Source organism: Erythrolamprus reginae, chromosome 5 (assembly GCF_031021105.1).
Source record: "Erythrolamprus reginae isolate rEryReg1 chromosome 5, rEryReg1.hap1, whole genome shotgun sequence".
Lineage (NCBI taxonomy): Eukaryota > Metazoa > Chordata > Lepidosauria > Squamata > Dipsadidae > Erythrolamprus > Erythrolamprus reginae.
In genome coordinates this window covers 33,946,514-33,970,114 of record NC_091954.1, presented here as the reverse complement: position 1 = coordinate 33,970,114, position 23,601 = coordinate 33,946,514, and the positions used below count along the sequence as shown (strand labels likewise).

The following is a 23,601-nucleotide window of genomic DNA, read 5'->3' as shown; positions in this document are numbered from 1 at the left end:
AACTAGAAAAAAATGGAGTAGATTACTACACATGTAGATGGATAAACAGTTGGCTGATCAACCGCACCCAACGAGTTGTCCTCAACGGCACCAAATCCACATGGAAAAAAGTAGACAGTGGAGTACCACAGGGCTCTGTCCTGGGTCCTGTACTCTTTAACATCTTCATCAACGACCTGGACGAGGGAATAAAAGGGGAACTAATAAAATTTGCAGATGACACCAAGCTGGCGGGGGCAGCCAACACCCTTGAGGACAGGCTCAGAGTACAAGAAGACCTAGACAGACTATCACAGTGGGCCCATACCAACAAAATGAGGTTCAACACCGACAAATGCAGAGTCCTCCACCTCGGCAAAAAGAACCCTAGACATACATACAGCCTGGGAGATACCCCGCTCAGCAGTAGTGACTGCGAAAGAGATCTTGGAGTCTTGGTGGACAATCAACTAAACATGAGTCAGCAATGTGCAGCAGCAGCCAAAAAAGCCAACTCAATCCTAAGCTGCATCAACAGAGGAATACGCTCCAAGACCAGGGAAGTACTAATACCACTCTACTATGCCCTGGTCAGACCCCACCTGGAGTACTGCATCCAATTTTGGTCACCTCACTACAAAAAAGACATCGAAACTCTGGAGAAGGTGCAAAAAAGAGCAACCAAAATGATTAGGGGACTCGAAACCAAGACTTACGAAGAGAGATTGAGAGAACTGGGCATGGACAGCCTAGAAAAAAGGTCTAGAGGGGACATGATAGCAGTTTACAGATACTTGAGGGGTTGCCACGGTGAGGAGGGGGTCTCTTTATTCCCCAGGGCACCAGAGGGCAGGACGAGGAACAATGGTTGAAAGCTGACCAAGGAGAGATTCAACCTGGAAATAAGGAAGAACTTCCTGACGGTCAGAGCGATCAACCAATGGAACTGCCTGCCAGGGGAGGTGGTGAACTCCCCAACTCTGGACACCTTCAAGAGGAGATGGGACTTCCATTTGGCTGGGGTGCTGTAGGGTTTCCTGCTCAGGCAGGGGGTTGGACTCGATGACCTAACGGTCCCTTTCAACTCTATTAATAAAAACAAAACAAGATAGCAGTGTTCCAATATCTCAGGGGTGGCCACAAAGAAGTGGGAGTCAAAGCTATTCTCCAAAGCACCTGAAGGCAGGACAAGAAACAGTGGGTATAAACTAATCAAAGGGAGAAATTAAGAAACTAAGAAGAAATTTCCTGACATTTAGAATATTTAATCAGTGGGACAACTTGCCTCAGGAAGTTGTGAATGCTCCATCACTGGAAGTTTTAAAGAAGAGATTGGAAAATCCTTTGCCTGAAATGGTAAGGTTTTCCTGCCTAAGCAGAGGGTTGGACTACCCTACCTCCAAGGTCCCTTCCAACTCTGTTATTCTATTTTAGATAGTGAGATGGGTGGCATATAAATGGGTGGCACATAAATTTAGTGAAAACATAATAATTCTAGTACATATCATAAAGGTTTCCCAGCTTCTCAAAGGTGTGGCAAATTAAACAAATGTAACCCAGCAGGAAATCTCAGTTCTTGCTTTTGAGGTTGGATATCTCCTTCAGTGATGTCAAGCCTTGAGGGTAGTTTGGCTTCTTGAGTTTTCCTGCTTCTCTGTATAATATTAAAAGCAGCCAACCCCACCCCAACAAGTCTTTTCTATGGGATCATTTGCAACCACCTCGGCAGTTTGCAGAACTTTTATACCAAAGTAAAAATGAGTGCATTTGAATGTCAAGCTCATTCTTCTAATTTTTATTCCTGTACATTCTGTTTCTTAAAAATGGAAGAAATTATAGCTTTATTAGGGGAACTATCTTTGCTGAAAACGGGTAACATAAAGGAAAAATCCATCTGTTTAGGAATTTTAGGTTCCTGATGTTTCTGTAGGAAAAAGTATTGGCCCAAAATTTACATTTATCATTTGTGGAATGAGGTCGCCCCTCCCCCCCAAAAAGAGACCATATTGGGTCCCATTATGCTGGTGGGTTTTATATATATATATATATATATATATATATATATATATATATATATATATATATATACACACACACACACACACACACACACACACACACACACAGTGATCTCTCGGTTAGCGCAGGGGTTACGTTCCAAGACCTCCCGCGCTAACCGATTTCCGCGTTATATTGGATGCGGAAGTAAAACCACCATCTGCGCATGTGCGCCATTTTTTTCATGCCCGCACATGCGCAGATGGTGGAGTTTGCGTGTGGGCGGCGGGGAAGACCAAGGGAAGATTCCTTCAGCCGCCCAACAGCTGATCTGCTCCGCAGCGCGGAAGCAGCGAGGAGCCGAAGATGGGGTAAAGGCAAAGGGGAAACCCCATCTTCGGCTCCTCGCTGCTGCCGCGCTGCGGAGCGGATCAGGTGTTGGGCGGCTGAAGGAACCTTCCCTTGGTCTTGCCGCTTGCCAGTCCACACACGCCCCCCTGGATGAGCCGGCCACAGGGGCGAGGGGTGGGGATGAAGGGGCAGGACTTCCCGGGCGGAAGGCATGCTCGGCTCTGCCGCTCCAGCCTCTTTCGGCCGAGCCTCCCCGGCCAAGCAGCCAGGGAAGTCGAGCCAGGCGTGGCGGCGGCAGCGCTGCTTCTCCGGTCGCCCGGTCCTCTCCTGCCTCCTGCGCCGATGTTCCCCGCTGCGACGGAAGGCAGTCGCTTGGCTAGGGAGGCTCGGCCGAAAGGGGCTGGAGCGGCAGAGCCGAGCACGCCTTCCACCCAGGGAGTCCTGCCCTTTCATCCCCACCCCTCGCCCCTGTGGTCGGCGGGGATGAAAGGGCAGGACTCCCTGGGTGGAAGGCGTGCTCGGCTCTGCCGCTCCAGCCGCTTTCGGCCGAGCCTCCCCGGCCAAGCGACTGCCTTCCGTCGCAGCGGGGAACATCGGCGCAGGAGGCAAGAGAGGACCGGGCGACCGGAGAAGCAGCGCTGCCGCCGCCACGCCTGGCTCGACTTCCCTGGCTGCTTGGCCGGGGAGGCTCGGCCGAAAGCGGCTGGAGCGGCAGAGCCGAGCACGCCTTCCACCCAGGGAGTCCTGCCCTTTCATCCCCACCCCTCGCCCCTGTGGTCGGCGGGGATGAAAGGGCAGGACTCCCTGGGTGGAAGGCGTGCTCGGCTCTGCCGCTCCAGCCGCTTTCGGCCGAGCCTCCCTAGCCAAGCGACTGCCTTCCGTCGCAGCGGGGAACATCGGCGCAGGAGGCAGGAGAGGACCGGGCGACCGGAGAAGCAGCGCTGCCGCCGCCACGCCTGGCTCGACTTCCCTGGCTGCTTGGCCGGGGAGGCTCGGCCGAAAGCGGCTGGAGCGGCAGAGCCGAGCACGCCTTCCGCCCGGGAAGTCCTGCCCCTTCATCCCCACCCCTCGCCCCTGTGGTCGGCGGGGATGAAAGGGCAGGACTCCCTGGGTGGAAGGCGTGCTCGGCTCTGCCGCTCCAGCCGCTTTCGGCCGAGCCTCCCCGGCCAAGCAGCCAGGGAAGTCGAGCCAGGCGTGGCGGCGGCAGCGCTGCTTCTCCGGTCGCCCGGTCCTCTCCTGCCTCCTGCGCCGATGTTCCCCGCTGCGACGGAAGGCAGTCGCTTGGCTAGGGAGGCTCGGCCGAAAGCGGCTGGAGCGGCAGAGCCGAGCACGCCTTCCACCCAGGGAGTCCTGCCCTTTCATCCCCGCCGACCACAGGGGCGAGGGGTGGGGATGAAGGGGCAGGACTTCCCGGGCGGAAGGCGTGCTCGGCTCTGCCGCTCCAGCCGCTTTCGGCCGAGCCTCCCCGGCCAAGCAGCCAGGGAAGTCGAGCCAGGCGTGGCGCTGGCTGTCAACTTTTCTTTTTAGCACTGGGGAGGCAAGTCAGCTCCTGCCCAGTTTTAAAAAGAAAAGTTGACAGCCAGCGATTGTTCCGCTGCCGCCAGCATGGCCTGGCTGGCAGCGGAAGATGTAACGGAGCCCACGGGGGATTCGCCTTCCTCCCACCCGCAGCCGAGACTGATTGTGGGCTCCTTCGCAACCTCGGAGAGCTTCCGGGGCATGAAAGCTCACGAAAACCAGGAAGCTCTCCGAGGTTGCGAAGGAGCCCACGATCAGTCGGCTGCCGGCGGGAGGAAAGCGAATGCCACGGGGCTGGGCTCGGCTCCCCCCTCGGCTCCCCCCCTTACCAGCCCCGCCGCGGAAGGCTCCATTCTGTTCCCTGCCGGCCCGATTGAGCGGCCGGCGGTCTCCATTCAGGGAACAGAATTAAAAAATTTTTATTTTTTAATATTTTATTTTTTTAAATAATATTTTTTGAAAAACCGCGTTGCAGCGTTTCGCGCTAATCGAGAATGCGCAAGTCGAGGGACCACTATATATATATATATATATATATATATATATATATATATATATATATATATTGTTTTAAAATAAAACAATCTAAGGAATATGTAAAAATATATACATTATCAAAAAAGTACATAATAACTGCTAAAAAGTAAAAAATAAATTAAAAGGGGAAAGAATTAAAAATTAAAATACAAAGTCATTACAACAATGAACAATTAAAGTTTTCTATATAATTATTTAAACAAATTATATATATATATATATATATATATATATATATATATATATATATATATATATATATATATGTTACACTTTCATATTTACCATGTTTTAGCCTATTGCATTTTATATAAGTCATTCCCATTTTTCATTATACAGTAATACCTCGTCTTACGAACCTAATTGGTTCCAGGGGGAGGTTCGTAAGACGAAAAGTTCGTAAGACAAAACATTGTTTCCCATAGGAAACAATGTAAAATCTATTAATCCGTGCAACGAACTCCCCCCCCCCCCGCAAAAAAAGTCGCCGCCCGGCTGTCACCTTTTGAAACAGCCGGGGATGCTTCCCAGCGTCCTCCTGAACCCGAACACCAAACCCGAACTTCCGGGTTCGGTGTTTGGGAGGCCGCCAAGAAGCCCCCCGGCTGTTTTAAAAGGTGACAGCCGGGTGGCGGGGCTTCCCAGCGGCCTCCCGAACACCGAACCCAGAAGTTCGGAAAAAGTTCGGGTTCGGGAGGCCGCTGGGAACAGCCGCCCGGCTGTTTTAAAAGGTGACAGCCGGGCGGCGGGGCTTCCTAGCGGCCTCCCGAACGCCGAACCCGGAAGTTCGGGTTTGGCGTTTGGGTTCAGGACAACGCTGGGAAGCCCCCCGGCTGTTTCAAAAAGTGACAGCCTGGTGGCGGGGCTTCTTGGCGGCGGCGGCGGGTTCGTAAGAAGAAAAAAGTTCGTAAGAAGAGGCAAAAATTTTCTGAACCCCGGGTTCGTATCTCGGGTTGTTCGTAAGACGAGGGGTTCGTATCATGAGGTACCACTGTATTTACATCTATAGGCAGACTTCTCATAAGTAGTGTGTGCAGTCAGGTCTTCAATCTATTGAGTAAATAGGGACATATATTTATTTTTCCATCATTGCAATAGGGAGGGCATGGAAGATTCATTTAGTTATCCGTTTAGGTGTTAAATTCCATGAGTAGATGTGTAATAATTTAAGACAATATTATCCTTTGAAAATTTTAGCTTGCGTTGCCCAGTCAAATTTATCCAGTCCACTACTTTTTCTAAAAATTGAGTAAGTATACTGTGTTTCTCCAAAAATAAGACCCTATCTAATATTTTTTTGAACCTTGAGTGCTTGGCCTTACTGCCATGAAATCAAAAGCCCGATTGAGCTTATTATCAGACGATACCTTAGTTTGGGTGTAACAGAGTAGGATATTGTAAATATGCTTGTTTTAAAAAAGTATTGTCTTTAATTACACCTCCAACGAAATACTGTCTCATACAATCCTTTTTCTTCTTCGTTGTTTAAAAAGATTCTTCTGCAGTTCACCATCCTCCTCCTTCCACCCTCACATTGATTTATTGATATGTTCAGCTGAATTATGTATCATGCTGAGGGGCCAAATAACTGGCTTTTCACCTATGCGCCCTTTAAACCTAGGTTGCTTTTGTTGTTGTTGATGTTTCTACCTGGTTTGTTATTCTGCCATCTCTGCCCTCTTTTATCCTTGTCCTTTTTATTATCATATTTTAAATTATTATTTATCATACTCTGACAGCATAACGGATGTAAACATGTATGTAAATAAATATACATAGCCCACATAATAGTATATAAAACCTCTATGGAGATTTGGCATAGGCCTCATAATTGGATGTTCAATCCAGTTATGCAGATCTTCTAGGAAACCAGAAAATACACATTGCACAATACGTTTAATAGTTCACATATTGGCGCCAGAATCGCAACAAGGGGAATCTTTCCATCCCCACTGATACAGCTTAGAGCATGTTTTGCGGAGCTGGGGTAGGGTTGGCTTGCACGTTATACATCCGGCCCATGGGCCACCAGTTTGACAACCCTGGGGTACAGTTACTTCTTCCAGTGTCACACCTAATTCTGTTCAGGTTCAACGAGACAGATCAAAATCAGATAGTTTGGTAGAGGGAACACAAATAGACCACAAGAAAGGTACCTTTGTTTTAAATCAGCAGCCCCCAAACTTTTGGGCAACCAGAGTCCTGTTCCTTGGAGAGAGGTCTTCCGCGGAGTGGAGGGGATGTAGTTTCACATGCCTGCATACTGCAGATGGGGCTTTGCTGTGTGTGCGGCCCAGTTTCTGTCATGTGAGGGACCAGTGTTGGTACACAATTTGGGGAATTGGGCCCCCTGTTTTAAATCATTGTACACCACCCAGAATTGCTGAGAGTTGGGCAGCATATAAATATGTGAACCTAATAACAAATTCATGAATTGTCCCCTTGAGAATGTCTTTGAAGAGATTATATTAGCGTCAATTTATATATGCATTAAATCTGCTGTTGTTCTAAGAAAGGCATTTGTACAAACAGCTGTGGAAAGCTTTCTTGCCTTAGGAGAGGATGCTGTTGTTCTGCTTCTAACTATGTGTAAAATGCTTCCCTTTCAGAACGGAGACCAGCTGTGTTTCTGCAACATGGCTTTCTTGCTGATGGCAGTAACTGGGTGACCAACCTAGACTACAACAGCCTAGGTTTTGCACTAGCTGACGCTGGTTTTGATGTTTGGTTAGGTAACAGCAGAGGAAACACTTGGTCGCGAAAACATACCAACTATACCACAAAGCAAAAAGAATTCTGGATGTTCAGGTAGACAAATTTGCTGAATGTTAAGAATTGTTTAGTTTTCTTCCCTTTGCACAAGGTTTTGCAGAAATAGTACAAATTCTTGAGGTTGATAAACACTGGATTAAAAGACTTAGATTCCAGATTGCTAAATCCGAGGCGAGGCGGCAATAACTGAGGCGAGGCGAGTTTTGAACCATAACAAGCCTTTATTAAGGCTGACAGGAAGGCAACCGCAAACACACCCAAATAAAAGCTCTAAAACGCAGTCAACCCTCAGCCACTTCCGAAAGCTCTTTTATAGCTGGCTATCAGACGAGGCAGCTAATAGGGAGCCTGGAATCTCCCGCTCTGCGGCAGCTTCTGTCTTAGCCAATCAGGAAATTTGATGGAGTTCTCCAGCATCCTGAGAGTACCTAGCACAGATGATCCCCAGTTATAAAATATCTGTGGATATTTTGTGCCAATTGCTGTTTCTTATTAAAGTTGTTGAAGTTCGGAAAAATGGGAAGAATGTATAGTGTATAGACCACTTTGAGCTCCTGATGGTGAAATATAATTTTTTAAAAAATAAGAAAGCATCAAATATCTAATAAAAAAAGGAAGTAGAAGAGGACACACCTGCCCATCCACATTTCATGTGCTTATATTCTCCTGGGTAGGTTGCAGGATCTTGAGAAGAAACTATTGGACTCATTGGAAAACTATACAAATAAAAATCAGAATGGTATAAAATTGGTCATGATTCTTAAAAGCTTTCTTGCAGAAAGCAGACAGGTTTCTCAGATACTGTTGCTGTTGCTGTTGCTAATGTTAATTGTATTTTATAGTTGTTTCATCTTTGACTTAGTCTTTTAAAACAAGCCTCATATATGAGCCGTGGTGGCGCAGTGGTTAGAGTGCAATACTGCAGGCTACTTCTGCTGACTGCCAGCTGCCTGCAATTTGCCAATTTGAATCTCACCAGGCTAAAGGTTGACTCAGTCTTCCATCCTTCCATAATTGGTAAAACGAGGACCCAGATTGGGGGGGGGGAAGGGGGGGCAATATGCTGACTCTGTAAACCACTTAGCGAGGGCTGTAAAGTGGCATATAAGTCTATTGCTATCACTCATCTGCATTGTAAGGGAAGAAGCTACACCAGAAGTGTCTTGATAGATCAGTAAAGGACTTACCAACTCTATGATTTGAATCCTGGTATCTTTCCATCACATTGACTGGATAATATTTCAGTGCCGCTTGGATAATATGGATCCCACTTCTTTATGATATGTGTAAATCTGATGGACTCCCATCTCCTCTTTAGTTTTGATGAAATGGCTAAGTATGACCTTCCTGCTTCAATAAACTTTGTTTTGAACAAAACTGGTCAAGAGCAACTCTTCTACATTGGTCATTCTCAAGGCACCACCATAGGTAGGTTACCCAATTTTGCTAAAATTGCATTGCTAATTTTAATAGCTACATAGGTCAAGTTGAATTTCATAATGCTTATCTATAAAGCAATAATTATCCTGAATACAGGTAAATAAGCATCTTGATCTGTATTCCTTAAATTGATGTTTTATAATTGAGTTATGACTGCAGCTTGTGAAATGTGTAATCTGAAGGGTATTGCTGAATTTTTCGGACACTTTTTTGGCCTCTTCACTTTTTTGGTGAAAATGCATGTGCGTTTTATAGACTGAATATTGTCCACCTGCTGATTGTTTTTTGGCTTCTGCATACCTTGTTTTTTTAAGCCTTTTTCTTGCCCCTTTTGGGAGCCCAAAAAGCCCCCAAAATGGGCTGGAAAAAACCTTAAAAATGGGCTGAAAAAAGCCTTAGAAACAAGCTGAAGAATGGCTGGAAACGGCACAAAAATGGGCCGCATGAAGGCCAAACTTTTTTTTGGCTTTTTAAAATTTAGGGGTGCCTTATAATCTACAGTAGCCTAGCAAGTACATATATTAAATAATGGAAAGTGTTTATGTATGAAAGCTTGAGTGAAGACTTTAAAGTTTTGAAGTGAATCTGTACTGAATTAAGATGTCTTAAATTTCAATGGAACTCTATAAAGAGAACTCTATAAAGCATCATATATGGTATGTAGTGTGTCTCACAATGTGTTAAATCCTCCTTGTAGTTTGTTCCCTGCCTATTTTAAAAATGTCACACTTTATTTGGATGCCTGTGGAAGAAAAGAAACCAACTTTTTTCAGCACAGCAAAAGAGGCTTTTATATCAAATTTCCGAGCTTTAATTATTTTGAAAGCTGCTTTGGATTTATAAAACAAAATGGATGAAAACATTCTTCAGCTTAGAGTTTTAATGATGCTAAGCTGTGAAAAGTATAAAAAATACAATTGCTATTGCTATTGTGGAATATGTAACAAATGGTTTTACTACTGATTTTGTTCAGTCGCATAGTTTAAGATCTATTCATGTCTTTCATGTTTCTCTTTCCTCCAGGTTTCATAGCCTTTTCAGCCTTTCCAGAGTTGGCAAAAAAGATTAACATGTTTTTGGGATTGGCACCTGTTATGAATGCGAGGTTTTCATCAGGTGCTTTGGCCAAACTTGGAGAACTTCCTGAATTGCTACTTAAAGTACGTGTTTTGTTTAAAATATTTGCTTGAACCACAAGTGCAGATTTTAGGTGATATAGTTAAGTACTACATTTCTTTTTGTACATACTTGAACAAAGACTGACAGGCCTTTGAACAAAAGTTTTAACAAGGAACTCAGTTTTAAACAAACACCACCTGTGAGACTTGAGATGTTCTGGGGCATCATAGATGGTGGCTGTCTATTCTGCTTCCTCCTCTTTTCCTCCCATAGCGGGGAAGAGTGAGCTTGAGTTGACCGAGACAATAAGTGACCCAAAGTCACCTTTTAAAGATGTCCATTACCCCCTCCCCAAAAGTATTGAAAACTGTCCAACATTCCACATAGCAATTAATTAGAAGATTAACAGAGTTGAAAGAGACCTTGTAGGTCATCTCATCCTGGTTGCTCTTCTCTGCACTTTTTTTAGAGTTTCAACATCTTTTTTTATAATGTGGTGACTTACTTTAACCATACTATATAAAAGTTACAGGGGACGGATAAAAAGATGGAAACACCTTGAAAAATCATCAAAATATCTTTTAATTCAATTAAATTCAATTCAATTTATTAGATTTGTATGCCGCCCCTCTCCGAAGACTTGGGGCGGCTCACAACAGTAATAAAAAACAATATTATAGCGAAACAAATCTAATATTAAAAAGAAGCATATAAAACCCTATCATATTTAAAAACCAAACAACACATACATACCAAACATAAAATATAAAAAGCCTGGGGGAAAGGTGTCTCAACTCTCCCATGACTGGTGGTATAGGTGGGTCTTGAGTAGTTTACGAAAGACAAGAAGGGTGGGGGCAGTTCTAATCTCCGGGGTGAGTTGATTCCAGAAGGCCGGGGCCGCCACAGAGAAGGCTCTTCCCCTGGGGCCCGCCAAACAACATTGTTTAGTTGACGGGACCCGAAGAAGGCCGACTCTGTAGGACCTTATCGGTCGCTGGGATTCCTGCAGTAGCAGGCGGTTCCGGAGGTACTCTGGTCCAATGCCATGTAGGGCTTTAAAGGTAATAACCAACACTTTGAATTGTGAACGGAAACTGATCGGCAGCCAATGCAGGCCACAGAGTATTGTAGAAATGTGGGCGAATCTGGGAAGCCCCACGATAGCTCTCGCGGCCGTGTTCTGCACGATCTGAAGTTTCTGAACACTTTTCAAAGGTAGCCCCATGTAGAGAGTGTTGCAGTAATCGAACCTCGAGGTGATGAGGGCATGAGCGACTGTGAGCAATGACTCCCTGTCCAAATAGGGCCGCAACTGGTGCACAAGGCGAACCTGGACAAACGCCCTCCTCGCCACAGCCGAAAGATGATGTTCCAATGTCAGCTGTGGATTGAAGAGAATGCCCAAGTTGCGAACCCTCTCTGAGGGGGTCAGTAGTTCCCCCCCCCAGGGTGATGGACGGACAGTTGGAATTGTCCTTGGGAGACAAGACCCACAGCCACTCCGTCTTGTCTGGGTTGAGTTTGAGTTTGTTGACACCCATCCAGGCCCCAACAGCCTCCAGGCACTGGAACATCACTTTCACTGCTTTGTTGACTGGACATGGGGTGGAGATGTATAACTGGGTATCATCGGCATATTGATGATACCTCACCCCATGCCCTTGGATGATCTCACCCAGCGGTTTCATGTAGATATTGAATAGCAGGGGGGAGAGGACCGACCCCTGAGGCACCCCACAAGGGAGAGACCTAGAGGTCGACCTCTGACCCTCCACTACACCGACTGCGACTGACCAGAGAGATAGGAGGGAAACCACTGAAGGACAGTGCCTCCCACTCCCAGTCCCTCCAGCCGGCACAGAAGGATACCATGGTCGATGCTATCGAAAGCCGCTGAGAGGTCAAGAAGCACCAGGACAGAGGACAAGCCCCTGTCCCGGGCTCGCCAGAGATCATCCATCAACGTGACCAAAGCAGTTTCCGTGCTGTAGCCGGGCCTGAATCCAGACTGTTGAGGACCTAGATAATCGGCTTCTTCCAAGGACTGCTGGAGTTGGAGCACCACCACCTTCTCAACAACCTTCCCCATAAAGTGAAGGCTGGAGACTGGACGGTAGTTATTAACCACATCTAGGTCCAGGGAAGGCTTCTTGAGGAGGGGGCACACAAAGGACCTCGTCCCCAAGGAGGCGTTGACAATCTCCTGGACCCAGCTCCGTGTCACCTCTCGACTGGCCGAAACCAACCAAGAGGGACATGGATCCAGTAAACAGGTGGTGGAACTCACAGCTCCAATGTCCACTTCATCAGGTGTCACCAAGTCAAACTCCCAGACAGATGGACAAAGACGTTTAGCCCCAGTCACCTCGACTGACTCATTGTCAGCCAATACTGCTGTGCAATTGGAGTCGAGGTCTGCCCGGATCCGAGCGACTTTATCAGCGAAAAACAAGTTAAATTCCTCGGCACTACCCTGCAAGGGCTCCCCAACTCCCTCCTAATTTAGAAGGGAGCGGGTCACCCTAAACAGAGCTGCCGGGATTCCGCTGATGCAATCAAGGCGGCAAGATACGCGCATCTTGCCGCCTTGAGTGCCACTTTGTAGGTCTTAATAAAAGCTCTTACAAGTGTTCAATCAGATTCGGACTTACTATTCCTCCATTGCTTCTCTAGATGTCTCTTCTGGCGTTTCAACTCCTGGAGCTCCTCGTTGAACCATGGAGCTCTACGGGGTCTAGTGCCACAGAGAAGTCGCAATGGCGCAATTCGGTCAAGAGCCTCCGCTGCAGCCTTGTTCCAGGCCTCAGCAAGAGACTCTGCCGAGCTGTGGACGAGCGAATCTGGTAAAACCCCAAGCGCCCTCTGAAAGCCCTCAGGGTCCATCAAGCATCTGGGGCGGAACCCTCTAATCGGTTCCGCCTCCCTGCGGAGGAGGATTGGAGCCAAGAAATCAAGCTGCAGTAAAAAATGGTCTGACCACGACAAAGGAAATGCTTCTAAGCCCCTTAGTGTCAGACCATTACTCAATTGCTCTGAGAGGAATACCATGTCGGGTGTGTGTCCCCCCTCATGAGTCGGACCCTGAACTACTTGAGTCAGGTCCATGGCTGTCATGGTGGCCATGAACTCCTGTGCTAATCCAGATGAACCGCTGAGTGACGGCAGATTGAAGTCCCCCAGGACAATGAGTCCAGGGAACTCCACCGCCAACCCGGCCACCTCCTTGAGCAGCACAGGCAGGACTGTTGACACGCAGCTGGGAGGCAGGTACATGAGTAACAAACCCACCTGAACCCCTAAGTCCAACTTCAAAAGGAGAGACTCAGAACACACAATCTCAGGGGCAAAGAGTCTACGCAGGCAAAGGTTCTCCTTGGCTACAATAGTCACTCTTCCCCACCTTCCCTGGGGTCGAGGCTGATGCCATATTTCAGCTGGGCATATTTCCGAGAGAGGAACTCCTCCCTCTGGGCCCAGCCAGGTTTCAGTCACACATGCCAAATCGGCCTCCTCATCCAGGATCAGATCCCGGATGAGGAGAGCTTTGTTTGCAACCGATCTGGCATTGAGCAGCAGCAGCTTGAGCCCAGGGCCCGGATGGTGTTGGTCCACCTTTTGCGGCAAATACAGCCTCAATTCTCCGAGATATTGATTCATACAAATTGTGAATTGTTTCCAAAGGAATTTTAGCCCATTCTTCAGTTAAAGTACCCTCCAGTTCTTTTAGAGATGATGGTGGTTGAAATTGACATCTTATTGAATCTCTAAAATCGACCATAAATGCTCAATAATGTTGAGGTCTGGTGATTGTGGTGGCCAGATGAGATGCTGAACTTCATTAGAATGTTCCTCGTGCCGTTCTTTTACAATTCTTGCTCTATGGATTGGTGCAGTATCATCTTGAAAGATGGCATCCTCCTCTGGAAACAGTTCTTGAACCATAGAATGAATTTGGTCGGCCAAAATTCCTAAATAGTTAATTCTTCCATGAAGGGAAATCATTGGCCCGGCGGATTTCCAAGAAATAGCACCCCAAATCATCATTGAACCCCCGCCATGTTTGACAGTTGGGAGAAGGCAATCTGGATGAAATGATTCTTTTGGCTGTCTCCAAACATAAACACGGCCGGAGGTCAGAAAAATGGTAAATGATGATTCGTCAGAGAAAAATACCATTTTGCCACTGCTTGAGGGACCATTTCTGGTGGTTTCTACACCACTCTAAACGCTTTGAAACATTTGTCTTTGAGAGCAGAGGTTTTCTAATTGCAGCTCTTCCATGGAATCCAGATTTGTGAAGCTCCCTTCGAGCAGTTTTTGTGGAAACTGGGTTCTGTATGTGTCTATTGAGCTCTGCAGTGATTTAAGAGTGATGGTCTTGCGATCCGCTGTAACAATTCGCTTTAGAGTCTGACGGTCTCTCTCAGACAACTTTGACTTTCGACCAAACTTGTACTTGGCTGAGGACGTTTTCCCTTCTCTTTCAAAAGCAGTCATTACTTTTGAGACATTACCTCTTGAAACGCCAAACATTCAGGCACTTTCTGTTACACTAGCGGCTGCCGTTCGAGCACCAACAATTTGGTCTCTTTGAAAGTCTGAGAGGTCTGCCATTTCTAGAAGGTTATAACCAATTTCTTTAAATTTCTGTACAAAAAAAAGGTAGTTTAAAAAAACATCAAATAACAGAATTTAAAACAACAATAACATTAAAATATGTCAAATTTTGATTGATTTGAATGTGTTCAAACATTATGATGCCAAAAAGTCAAGTGTTTCCATTTTTCTGTCCACCCCCTGTACTTTCTTGGTCTTGTTTGCAGGAAATCTTGTGCAGAATCTTAAAATGAATATAGTCTATGGAGGGGGGCGGCATACAAATCTAATAAATAAATAAAGTGGGAAAAATCCTAATTTAAGAAACATGAGAACTACTATAGATTAGATTTCATTTTGGATGGATTACTATTTGAAAAAAAATTGTTGAAATTAATTCTTCTGATTATCAGTCCCAGCTTACAGGTAGTCCTCGGTTTACCATAATTGTTTTACTACCAGTTTAAAGTGTCAATGGCACTGAAAAAAGTGATTTATGACCATTTTTCACACTTGCCATCGTTGTAGCATCCCTCTGGTCACAGGTTCAAAAATTCAGATGCTTGCCAACTGATTCATATTTATGATGGTTGCAGTGTCCTGAAATCATATAACCTTCTGACAAGCAAAGTTAATGGGGGAAAACCAGATTCACTTAACAACACTGTTATTAACTTAACATCTGCAGTGATTCCTTCAACAACTCTGGTAAGAAAGGTTGTTAAAATGGGGGAAAACTCACTTAACCACAGGCTCAATTGTTACTGGTAAGTGTGTTCTTCTGGTTCAGGTAAAAGCTTATAAACCCTGCGTTAGGCTATTAAAATCTTGCGTAGATAAAATTTTAAAAATGAATTGGTGTGACCTACTTTCACAAGACTTGTTCCACATTGCACACTCCATGTTTCTACATGTTGTTTTATTAAATATTAAGGTTAAGTGGCATTCTCGGTAGTAACACCAAGTTAATATTTGATGCAAATAGCTTAATTATTGAACATGCTGTCGTAGGGCAAAATTTATCCTGAAGTATCATGAATTGAGCATTAAAATCATAGTGAGAAAATGGATCAGAATGGATCATTGAAGCAGAGTTTGATGATTCTGTAATGATAACATTTAGCATTTAAACAGTGTCTCTCCATCTCCGCCGCCCCAGTGCATAGGTTTGGCTCATTCTGTCAGTCACAGATTGAGAACAAGAGATATTCAGTTGCTCCAAGTTCTCTATTGAGTTGGTGCCTAGAAAATACTTGAATTGAGTGCTTTGTGTTTTACTTGTTCTTACTACTGTGAGGTTCTACTGTCAACTTCCTTGAAAAGATGAAGCACCTATTCAGGTTGGAGAGGAGTAGTAATTGCTGATCTTCTTGGCATCAGTCAAGAGACTTGATAGCAGTTTAGTTTCACTGAAGTACTCATGAAGATCCTACCCACGTGGATTAAACTGTTGTAATTAATCTGCTGAAATTAATACAATATACGTTGCAGAAAATGTCAAGAGTACCTCCGGAAATTCTATTAAGACTGAGCATTGTATGACTTTATTGTATATTAAATCAAATGTAATATTTTCTCTGTGTTTTGTTCTCAGCTCCTTTTAGAATACAACTCCCTTCTAAGCCCCCCCCCCGCCCCCCCTCGAAATACAGGGCCCAGGTTGAATGTTAGAGAAAGACAACTTCTGATTAGTCTTCAGTGATAGAGCATCCAAAACTTCAAGAGGCAAGCTGTTCCACTGATTAATTATTCTCACTTTCAGGAAATTTCTCCTTAGTTCTATGATTCTATGTTAATCATATTTAGACGCTTCCTTATTTTCCTTATTTTCATTGACCTATGTTTCTACTATTCTTGTTTTGGCAGGAAATATTTGGAATGAAGGAGTTTTTACCCCAGAATGCCCTAATAAAATGGCTTGCTATCCAAGTGTGCGGCCATGTTTTACTTGATGATATATGTGGCAACATTTTCTTTCTCCTGTGTGGATTTAATGAAAAAAACCTAAACATGGTAAGAATGTGAATTAAAGAGCCTAGATGTGTAAATTCTGTGTGGAAGTAAAATGAATTAATCTGTAAATTCTTTTTTAAAAATAACATTGTGTATGTTATTGGACAAGCAAATACTCTACTCTAAGCTTATATCACAGCTATTTGGTAATGAAATGTTGAGAATCATATCCAGCTTAAGAATGGCAAGATGGTGTCTCTCAAATGCTAAATAATTCCTCAAATGAATTTGAACTGTTTTTCACTTGCCCAAATTAGTCTAGTTCAGGGTTTTCAAACTGGATTTCTTGGAGGGCTGGATCAGCACTCTAGCTCAATGGGCCGGCCGGGGGAGGGAGGAAGTGGGGGAAGGAGATGGGAAGGACGGCCTGCTGCAGCACTCTGCTGGCCAAATAGGGAAATTGGGGGGGGGGGGGGCGCACAGCCACTGTGAACTCTTTTTCAACCTGGACAACCTCCTGCAGCACCCTGCTCGCCAAAACCCATTTTGGGCAGAAGAGTGCTACAGGAGGCCATCTAGGCTAGAAACAGGATGCATGGGGCCCCCCATACCCCCCCCGGTGCCCTGTTTTGGCCAACAGGGTGCTGCAAGGGGCTGTCCAGGCTGAAAATAAAATGTGTGTGAGGTCCCTGTGGCCTGTTTCTGCTAGCAAAGGCATCGTGGCTCAGTCCTTTGCTATTTCCTGGCCAGCCCTGTTCAGCCAGATCTAAGTACCCAGTGGGCTGGATTTGGTCCATGGGTCTTGGGTTTTACAGCCCTGGTCTAGGTCATTCAAAAAATACTCGGATCAGCCCTTCTTAGCTTATTTGAGATTAGCCAGGGTCAGTTTGTGTGTGTGTGTGTGTGTGTGTGTGTGTGTGTGTGTGTGTGTGTGTGTGAGCCAGATCTAAGTATCCAGTGGGCTGGATCTGGTCTGTAGGTCTTGAGTTTGACACCTCTGGCCTAGGTCATTCAAACACTATTCAGCCCTTCTTAGCTTTTTTGAGATTAGGCAGGGTCAATTGCATTTGGACACCATCGCTAAATGTTAAATCTTGATACATTTCCCCCCTTTATATCATTTTAAATTTTAGAAGTAATTGGTGTACTTGGTTATAGATTTATCTAATCATTTCACTGTTGTTTTCAGAGCCGTGTTGATGTATATTCAACACACTGCCCAGCTGGAACATCTTCCCAGAATATGCTTCACTGGAGTCAGGTAAGGTTGAAATCCCCAGGCTGATTGGTGAATGCTTGCCACAATGGTGTTTAGGTTATTGGCTTGCATTTATGGGTCGTGATTCTAATGTTAGCTTTTCTCTCTGTTGCAATTCTGCACATGATCTTCTAAGAGTAAGATTAGTTGAACTTCGGTGGTCTTACTTCTAAGGAAATTCCCTCAGCAGGAAGTGGATGTTAAGATTACTCAATGTCATTATTTGCACTAAATCCTTGATGCTGCCAGTATGGGAAGGCTTTGGAAAATGTACGCAGCTGTGTATTTCTCAAGGAATGGGCAGGTGAACAAGTGTTACAGGAAAACTGCTACATCTGATTGTTTCCCTAGGTATAATAAATACCTCAGAGCAGAAAGGCAGAAAATTTATTGGATTGGTTTGAATTGAATTGAATGAATGAATGAATGAACAAGCATGAGAGTGAATGAGTGAACATTCTTTAAAGCATATACACCTTTAAAAGTAACTTTACTTTCAGGTTATAAAGTCTGGGGAAATGAGAGCATTTGACTGGGGAAGCAGAAAAGAAAATATGGTTCATTATAACCAGGTAAGAATTTCCAAAGGGACAGATACATTGGACTACAGTATTATTAGATAACCAGCATACAGGTAGTCCTTGACTTATGACCACAATTGAAACCAGAATTTTGATGTTAAAGGAGACAATTGTTAAGTGATTTTTCCCCATTTTATAATACAGTGGTACCTCGTCTTACGAATGCCTCTTCATATGAACTTTTTGAGATACGAGCCTAGTGTTTGCTTCTTCTTAAGAACCATTTTCACCTTATGAACGCGAGCCCGGATGCGTGAGCTCTCTCATTGCGCGTGCGCTCTTACTACCACAGGGATTTCCCTGCCTTGTGACTGCCCCGCCAGGTTTCCCCCTTTGCTTGCCTCCCCCACCGGGATTCCCTGCCTCTGGACTGCCAAAGCCGAAGCGCCTGGGATTTTCCCTTTGCTTGTGGCAGCAGTCCGGAGGCTGGGACCTCCCCTTCCTAACTGCATGGCCAAGAGCGGAAAAGAACCGAGTTCCACGATCTCCCCTGCATCTCTTTCCCCCACCTCTCTTGGCTTCAGAGGGAGAAGAAGAGGGGTGAGTGGCTGCAGCACCCCAGGGACCACTCCAGCTCCGGCCACATATGCACGTGTCTGCCTGCCGCTTGTACCCCCATTTCCCCCCACTACGGGTGTGCAAAGTGTGTGCGCACGAGCGGAGCTCTGCCTCTCTTGCCCTGCTGATTTGCAATGATGTCTGCACACCCTGTGGGAGGGGCGGCCACTGCCACTCCTCCTTCTCTTCCTCCTCCTCCCCTGGCGAGGGTCCCCATCTTGTCTGTCCACTACCCCTCGCCTTGCGCCGCCTCCTCCGCCCAGCCTCCCTCCTCCTCTGTGAGGAATTGGGTGGGTGGATGAGGTTGGAGAGGGGAATATGGCGATCCAAAGCCCGGGAAGGGGCTCTGGGTGGAGGGAAGGGCGTGGAAGCAAGGTCCCCTGAAAAAGGAGGTAAAGATGCAAAAGACGTGGGTCCGGAGAGAGAGCACGAGGTCAACCAGTTCTTTGTCTCCCCGCCCCATGTTAATGCTGGAGGGGGGGGCGGTTGGGGATCGCATCTTCCAAAAACCGACCAAAACATCAGACGCCTTTTCCCCGCGCTCGAGGCTGCTGCTGGTGGGACTTTGGTTTTCTCGGCTGGCCCATGTGTGGCTCGCCAACGGGGCTCACCTGGCTGGGACTCCCTTCGGGGTTAGGCTTAGAGAACAGTAGGATTGGTGGACATATGGCTGGGTCTGGCGAGCAGCTCTTGGGGGCAATGGCAGGTGGCCAGAAAATGCCAAGGTTGCTGAAATTTCAGTGGGAGAGGGAAAAGACCAACCAAGAGGCAGCGCTGCCGGTTTCCCCAGCCCCCATAGCCCCCACCCCGGACGCCAAAAGGGACGCCTTTCTGGCAAGCCTTTTCCAAATGGTTTCTACAGTATAGGACCGAGGAGGGGGGGCTGGAGAAAAAAAGTGCTCACCTTTGGAGGGGCCCCGCATTTTCCCTCCTCTGAACTAAAAAGAGGGAATCCTCTTTTCTCACGCCACTCCACTAAGGTACCAGGGGCAGATTCATCCCGTTTTGCGCACCTTGCCTCTCGGTTGGTCTTCTCCCTCTCCCTCCCGAAATTCCACCAACCTTGGCATTTTCTGGCCACCAGCCATTGCCCCCAAGAGCTACTCGCCAGACCCAGCCATGTGTCCATCAATCCTACTGTTCTCCATCTCTAATCCTAGCCCCGAAGGGAGTCCCAGCCAGGTGAGCCCGTTTGCAAAGCCACACACGGGCCAGCCAAGAAAACCAAAGTCCCACCACCAGCAGCCTCGAGCGTGGGGAAAAGGCATCTGATATTTTGATGAGTTCTTGGAAGATGCGGCCCCCAACCCTCTCCCAAGCATTAACATGGGGCAGGGAGACAAAGAATGGGCTGACCTTGTGCTCTCTCTCTCTCGGGACCCGCATCCTTTGCATCTTTGCCTCCTTTGTCAGTGGACCTTGCTTCCATGTCCCTCCCTCCACCCAGAGCCCCTTCCCGGGCTTTGGATCGCCATATTCCCCTCTCCAACCTCACCCACCCAATTCCTTGCAGAGGAGGAGGAGGTCTTCTGGAGCATGGAAGGGGCTTCTGGGATCTCAACGAAGGCTGTGGTCTCGCTCTCTGGAGCCCTGCGGCACATAGGGGCCCCTCTGGGTTGGTGAGGCTGGGTGGTGGAGGCGGTGCAGGGCAAGGGGTGGCGGGCAGATGAGATAGGGACCCTTGCCAGGGGAGGAGGAGGAAGAGGAGGAGGAGGAGCAGTGGAGGCCACCCCCCCACAGTGCCATCCTCATTTTGCTGGGTAACGTTGGAAACTGTTCAGTTGCTGAAAGTCTTGTAATGTCTTCCATTTTATCTTTTATCTGAATAAATCTTGTTAAAGAGAAATCTGGGAATTTTGCATAGAGGATTCAGTTCAATTCAGTTCAGTTTAGGCACATGTTACCGACAAATCCCCAGTGCTGCTCCACAGAATCTAGAGGATTGCTTACAGTTTTGGGCAACCAGGGAGTGGTTTTCATTCCTGGGAAGCATTTGGCAGAAGCCATGCCTGGCATCTAAAGTAAAACTTTCTCTTAGCCCCAGCAGTCTATACTTAGTGTCTTTTTATCCTATTTGCCCTAATTGTATGCTGCCCCAAGTCCACAGAGAGGGGCGGCATACAAATCCAATCAATCAATCAATCAATCAATCAATCTCTTAGATACAGATTTTTAGTGTAGTTTATACTGTATTAAGAAATTAAATTTTGTTGTTATTGTTGTTGTACATATGTGTGGTTTATTGTTTTTGTATTTTTATTGTTTTCACGCTTTACATAACTTGAAAATCAATCCCCAAAATTTCAGTTATTGGGCAAATGAAATACAGTAAACAAATATAGAAGGATCAGTGTGCCCATAGAATTTGTCCTGGGAAAAACGGGAAACCTTTGTTAAATTATATTTCCATCTATAAGGTGCCCCCATGTATAGCACGTCTATTTGTTTCATACGGAGTAACTAAACACCCTACAAGCCATCACTGTACAGAAGCCATCTTATTAGACAGCAAGCAATACAACAGGAACGGAAAATGCATCACAGGAACAATAGAGATGGAACTTAGAGTGGCAATGTGAGATAGGAAACAACTACAATAGAGAGAAATGATAGAGCTTCATATAAGGTAGAGGTTCATCTGGCATGCAGAGTGGACCTGGAGGACGGGGATGGATCACACCTTCTTCTCTCTGCCCCCCACCCCACAGCATAAGACGTCCCTCCATTTTTAATTAAATATTTTTTTAAAATAGTAGCATCTTATTTATCTTCGGAGAGGGGCGGCATACAAATCCAAATAATAAATAAATAATAAATAAATAAATAAACAATGATAAAAACAGCATGTAACAATCCAATAATAAAACAACTAAAAACCCTTATTATAAAACCAAGCATACACACAAACATACCATGCATAACTTGTAATGGCCTGGGGGGAAGGAATATCTCACCTCCCCCATGCCTGGCGGTATAAGTGAGTCTTGAGTAGTTTACAAAAGACAGGGAGGGTGGGGGCAGTTCTAATCTCCGGGGGGGAGTTGGTTCCAGAGGGCCGGGGCCGCCACAGAGAAGGCTCTTCCCCTGGGGCCCGCCAAACGACATTGTTTAGTCGACAGGACACGGAGAAGGCCAACTCTGTGGGACCTTATCAGTCGCTGGGATTCGTGTGGTAGCAAGCGGTTCCGGAGGTAATCTGGTCCAATGCCATGTAGGGCTTTAAAGGTCATGACCAACACTTTGAATTGTGACCAGCAACTAATGCAAGCCATGGAGTGTTGAACAAATGTGGGTGAATCTTGGAAGCCCCACGATGGCTCTCGCGGCTGCGTTCTGCACGATCTGAAGTTTCCGAACACTTTTCAAAGGTAGCCCCATGTAGAGAGCGTTGCAGTAATCGAACCTCAAGGTGATGAGGGCATGAGTGACTGTGAGCAGTGACTCCCTGTCCAAATAGGGCTGCAACTGGTGCACCAGGCGAACCTGGGCAAATGCCCTCCTCGCCACAACCGAAAGATGATGTTTATACACGGAAAAATACACTACATTGCCTCAGACGACTTGTTGAACAGATCTGGAGAACCTTGGCTTTCCAGTTGTGGCCAGAGTACAGACTCAGCCAGTTTGGAATCGGGTTGAGAATGTCTCTGGACTTTTTAAACCATTATTTTTCCTTCTTTCTTAGCCAACACCACCTCCCTACAAAATGAAAGGAATGCTTGTTCCAACAGCCATATGGACGGGTGGCCATGACTTCCTGGCAGACGAAAAGGACATTGCCATGCTGATGACTATGATCCCAAACTTGATATACCACAAGGAGATCCCAGATTGGGAACACCTGGATTTCATCTGGGGCCTTGATGCCCCACAGCGCATGTATAGAGATATGATTCAGATGATGAGGAAAGCTCACTATGCCCATTGATTACTTGAAGTTGTTGTCCCAAAACATTGATGCAGTTGTGAAAAGGAAGTCTTACCTACTATAGTATTATTCCAACACAAGCCTTCTTGCAATACCTTAAGAAATGGAAATTCTGCAGTTTTAATGGAAAGGCAGAAAATAGTGAATGAAATCAAATGGCTTGCAATGCTGCTGTTCTTGCACTATTCAGACAATTTTTGAAATGAGGGGAAGGGGGTGGGATTAACAATTTATTGAATTTTGCTAATATCCATGATACTGAGGCTGTGAAAGCTATTTAAAAATGGCTATCCGTGTGATTTTTATTTTGCTTATTTTGTTGGAACAAATTCCTTTCAAAGTGCACTTAAATGTTGGTAAGTTTGCATAGTTTGGTTATGGAACCAATAAAGATAACTAGTAATGGTTTAAATGTTATATATGAAATTACGTTGACAGCTCATTCCAAAGCACACAAGCCATCCTAGAAGGTTTTTACAGAGTAGATTTTCTGCCTTGAAATCTTCCTGTGGATTTTGCAACACATGCACCTCTCCGTAATATGGAATGAACAAATATTTTTGTTTATTTCAGTAAGAATAGGCTTACCTACTAGGCTTCTTCAATTGTAGACCCTGGTCTTGGAAATAGATACATGCCTTATATTTTCTGGGTCATCTGGAAGACTTGGGTGTTTCATTAGAGGGAATTGGCATTTTGAAGGCAACATCATGTGTAACAGAGACTGTTGTCTTGGAAATAAACTTTCGATCTTTTATAATGAAATATGTGTCAGCTGCCTCAATTGCTGTCCTGAAAGTTTTGAACGTGTATTAGAATTAAATACTGAATGAAACGGGTGGCTTATTGGTGAGGGAATCTGTCTGTGATGTTGGAAAGTGGCTTCATTGCAACAGACCTTTTCACCAGCCTAAGAAGGCAATGCAGAATATCATAGAGCAAAAATTGAAACCAGTGAGGAGGGTTGTTTTCCTGAAACCGGTTGGGATGAGATTTCTTCCTAAGAATTT

The 23,601-nt window shown here is 45.7% G+C and overlaps 1 protein-coding gene across 3 annotated transcripts in view; it reads left to right on the top strand.

The window, feature by feature from the left end:
- Positions 1 to 23,356, top strand: part of LOC139167640 (putative lysosomal acid lipase/cholesteryl ester hydrolase) — a 35,873-nt gene extending 12,517 nt beyond the window's left edge. For all 3 annotated transcript variants that reach the window (XM_070752322.1, XM_070752323.1, XM_070752321.1), the window contains exons 4-10: positions 6,993 to 7,191; positions 8,474 to 8,583; positions 9,619 to 9,755; positions 16,180 to 16,326; positions 17,456 to 17,527; positions 18,025 to 18,096; positions 22,349 to 23,356. In XM_070752322.1, coding sequence (XP_070608423.1) covers positions 6,993 to 7,191; positions 8,474 to 8,583; positions 9,619 to 9,755; positions 16,180 to 16,326; positions 17,456 to 17,527; positions 18,025 to 18,096; positions 22,349 to 22,591 — 980 coding nt within the window. In that variant the 3' untranslated portion in view covers positions 22,592 to 23,356. The remainder of the gene's footprint in view (positions 1 to 6,992; positions 7,192 to 8,473; positions 8,584 to 9,618; positions 9,756 to 16,179; positions 16,327 to 17,455; positions 17,528 to 18,024; positions 18,097 to 22,348) is intronic.
- The last annotated feature ends 245 nt before the right edge of the window (positions 23,357 to 23,601 follow it).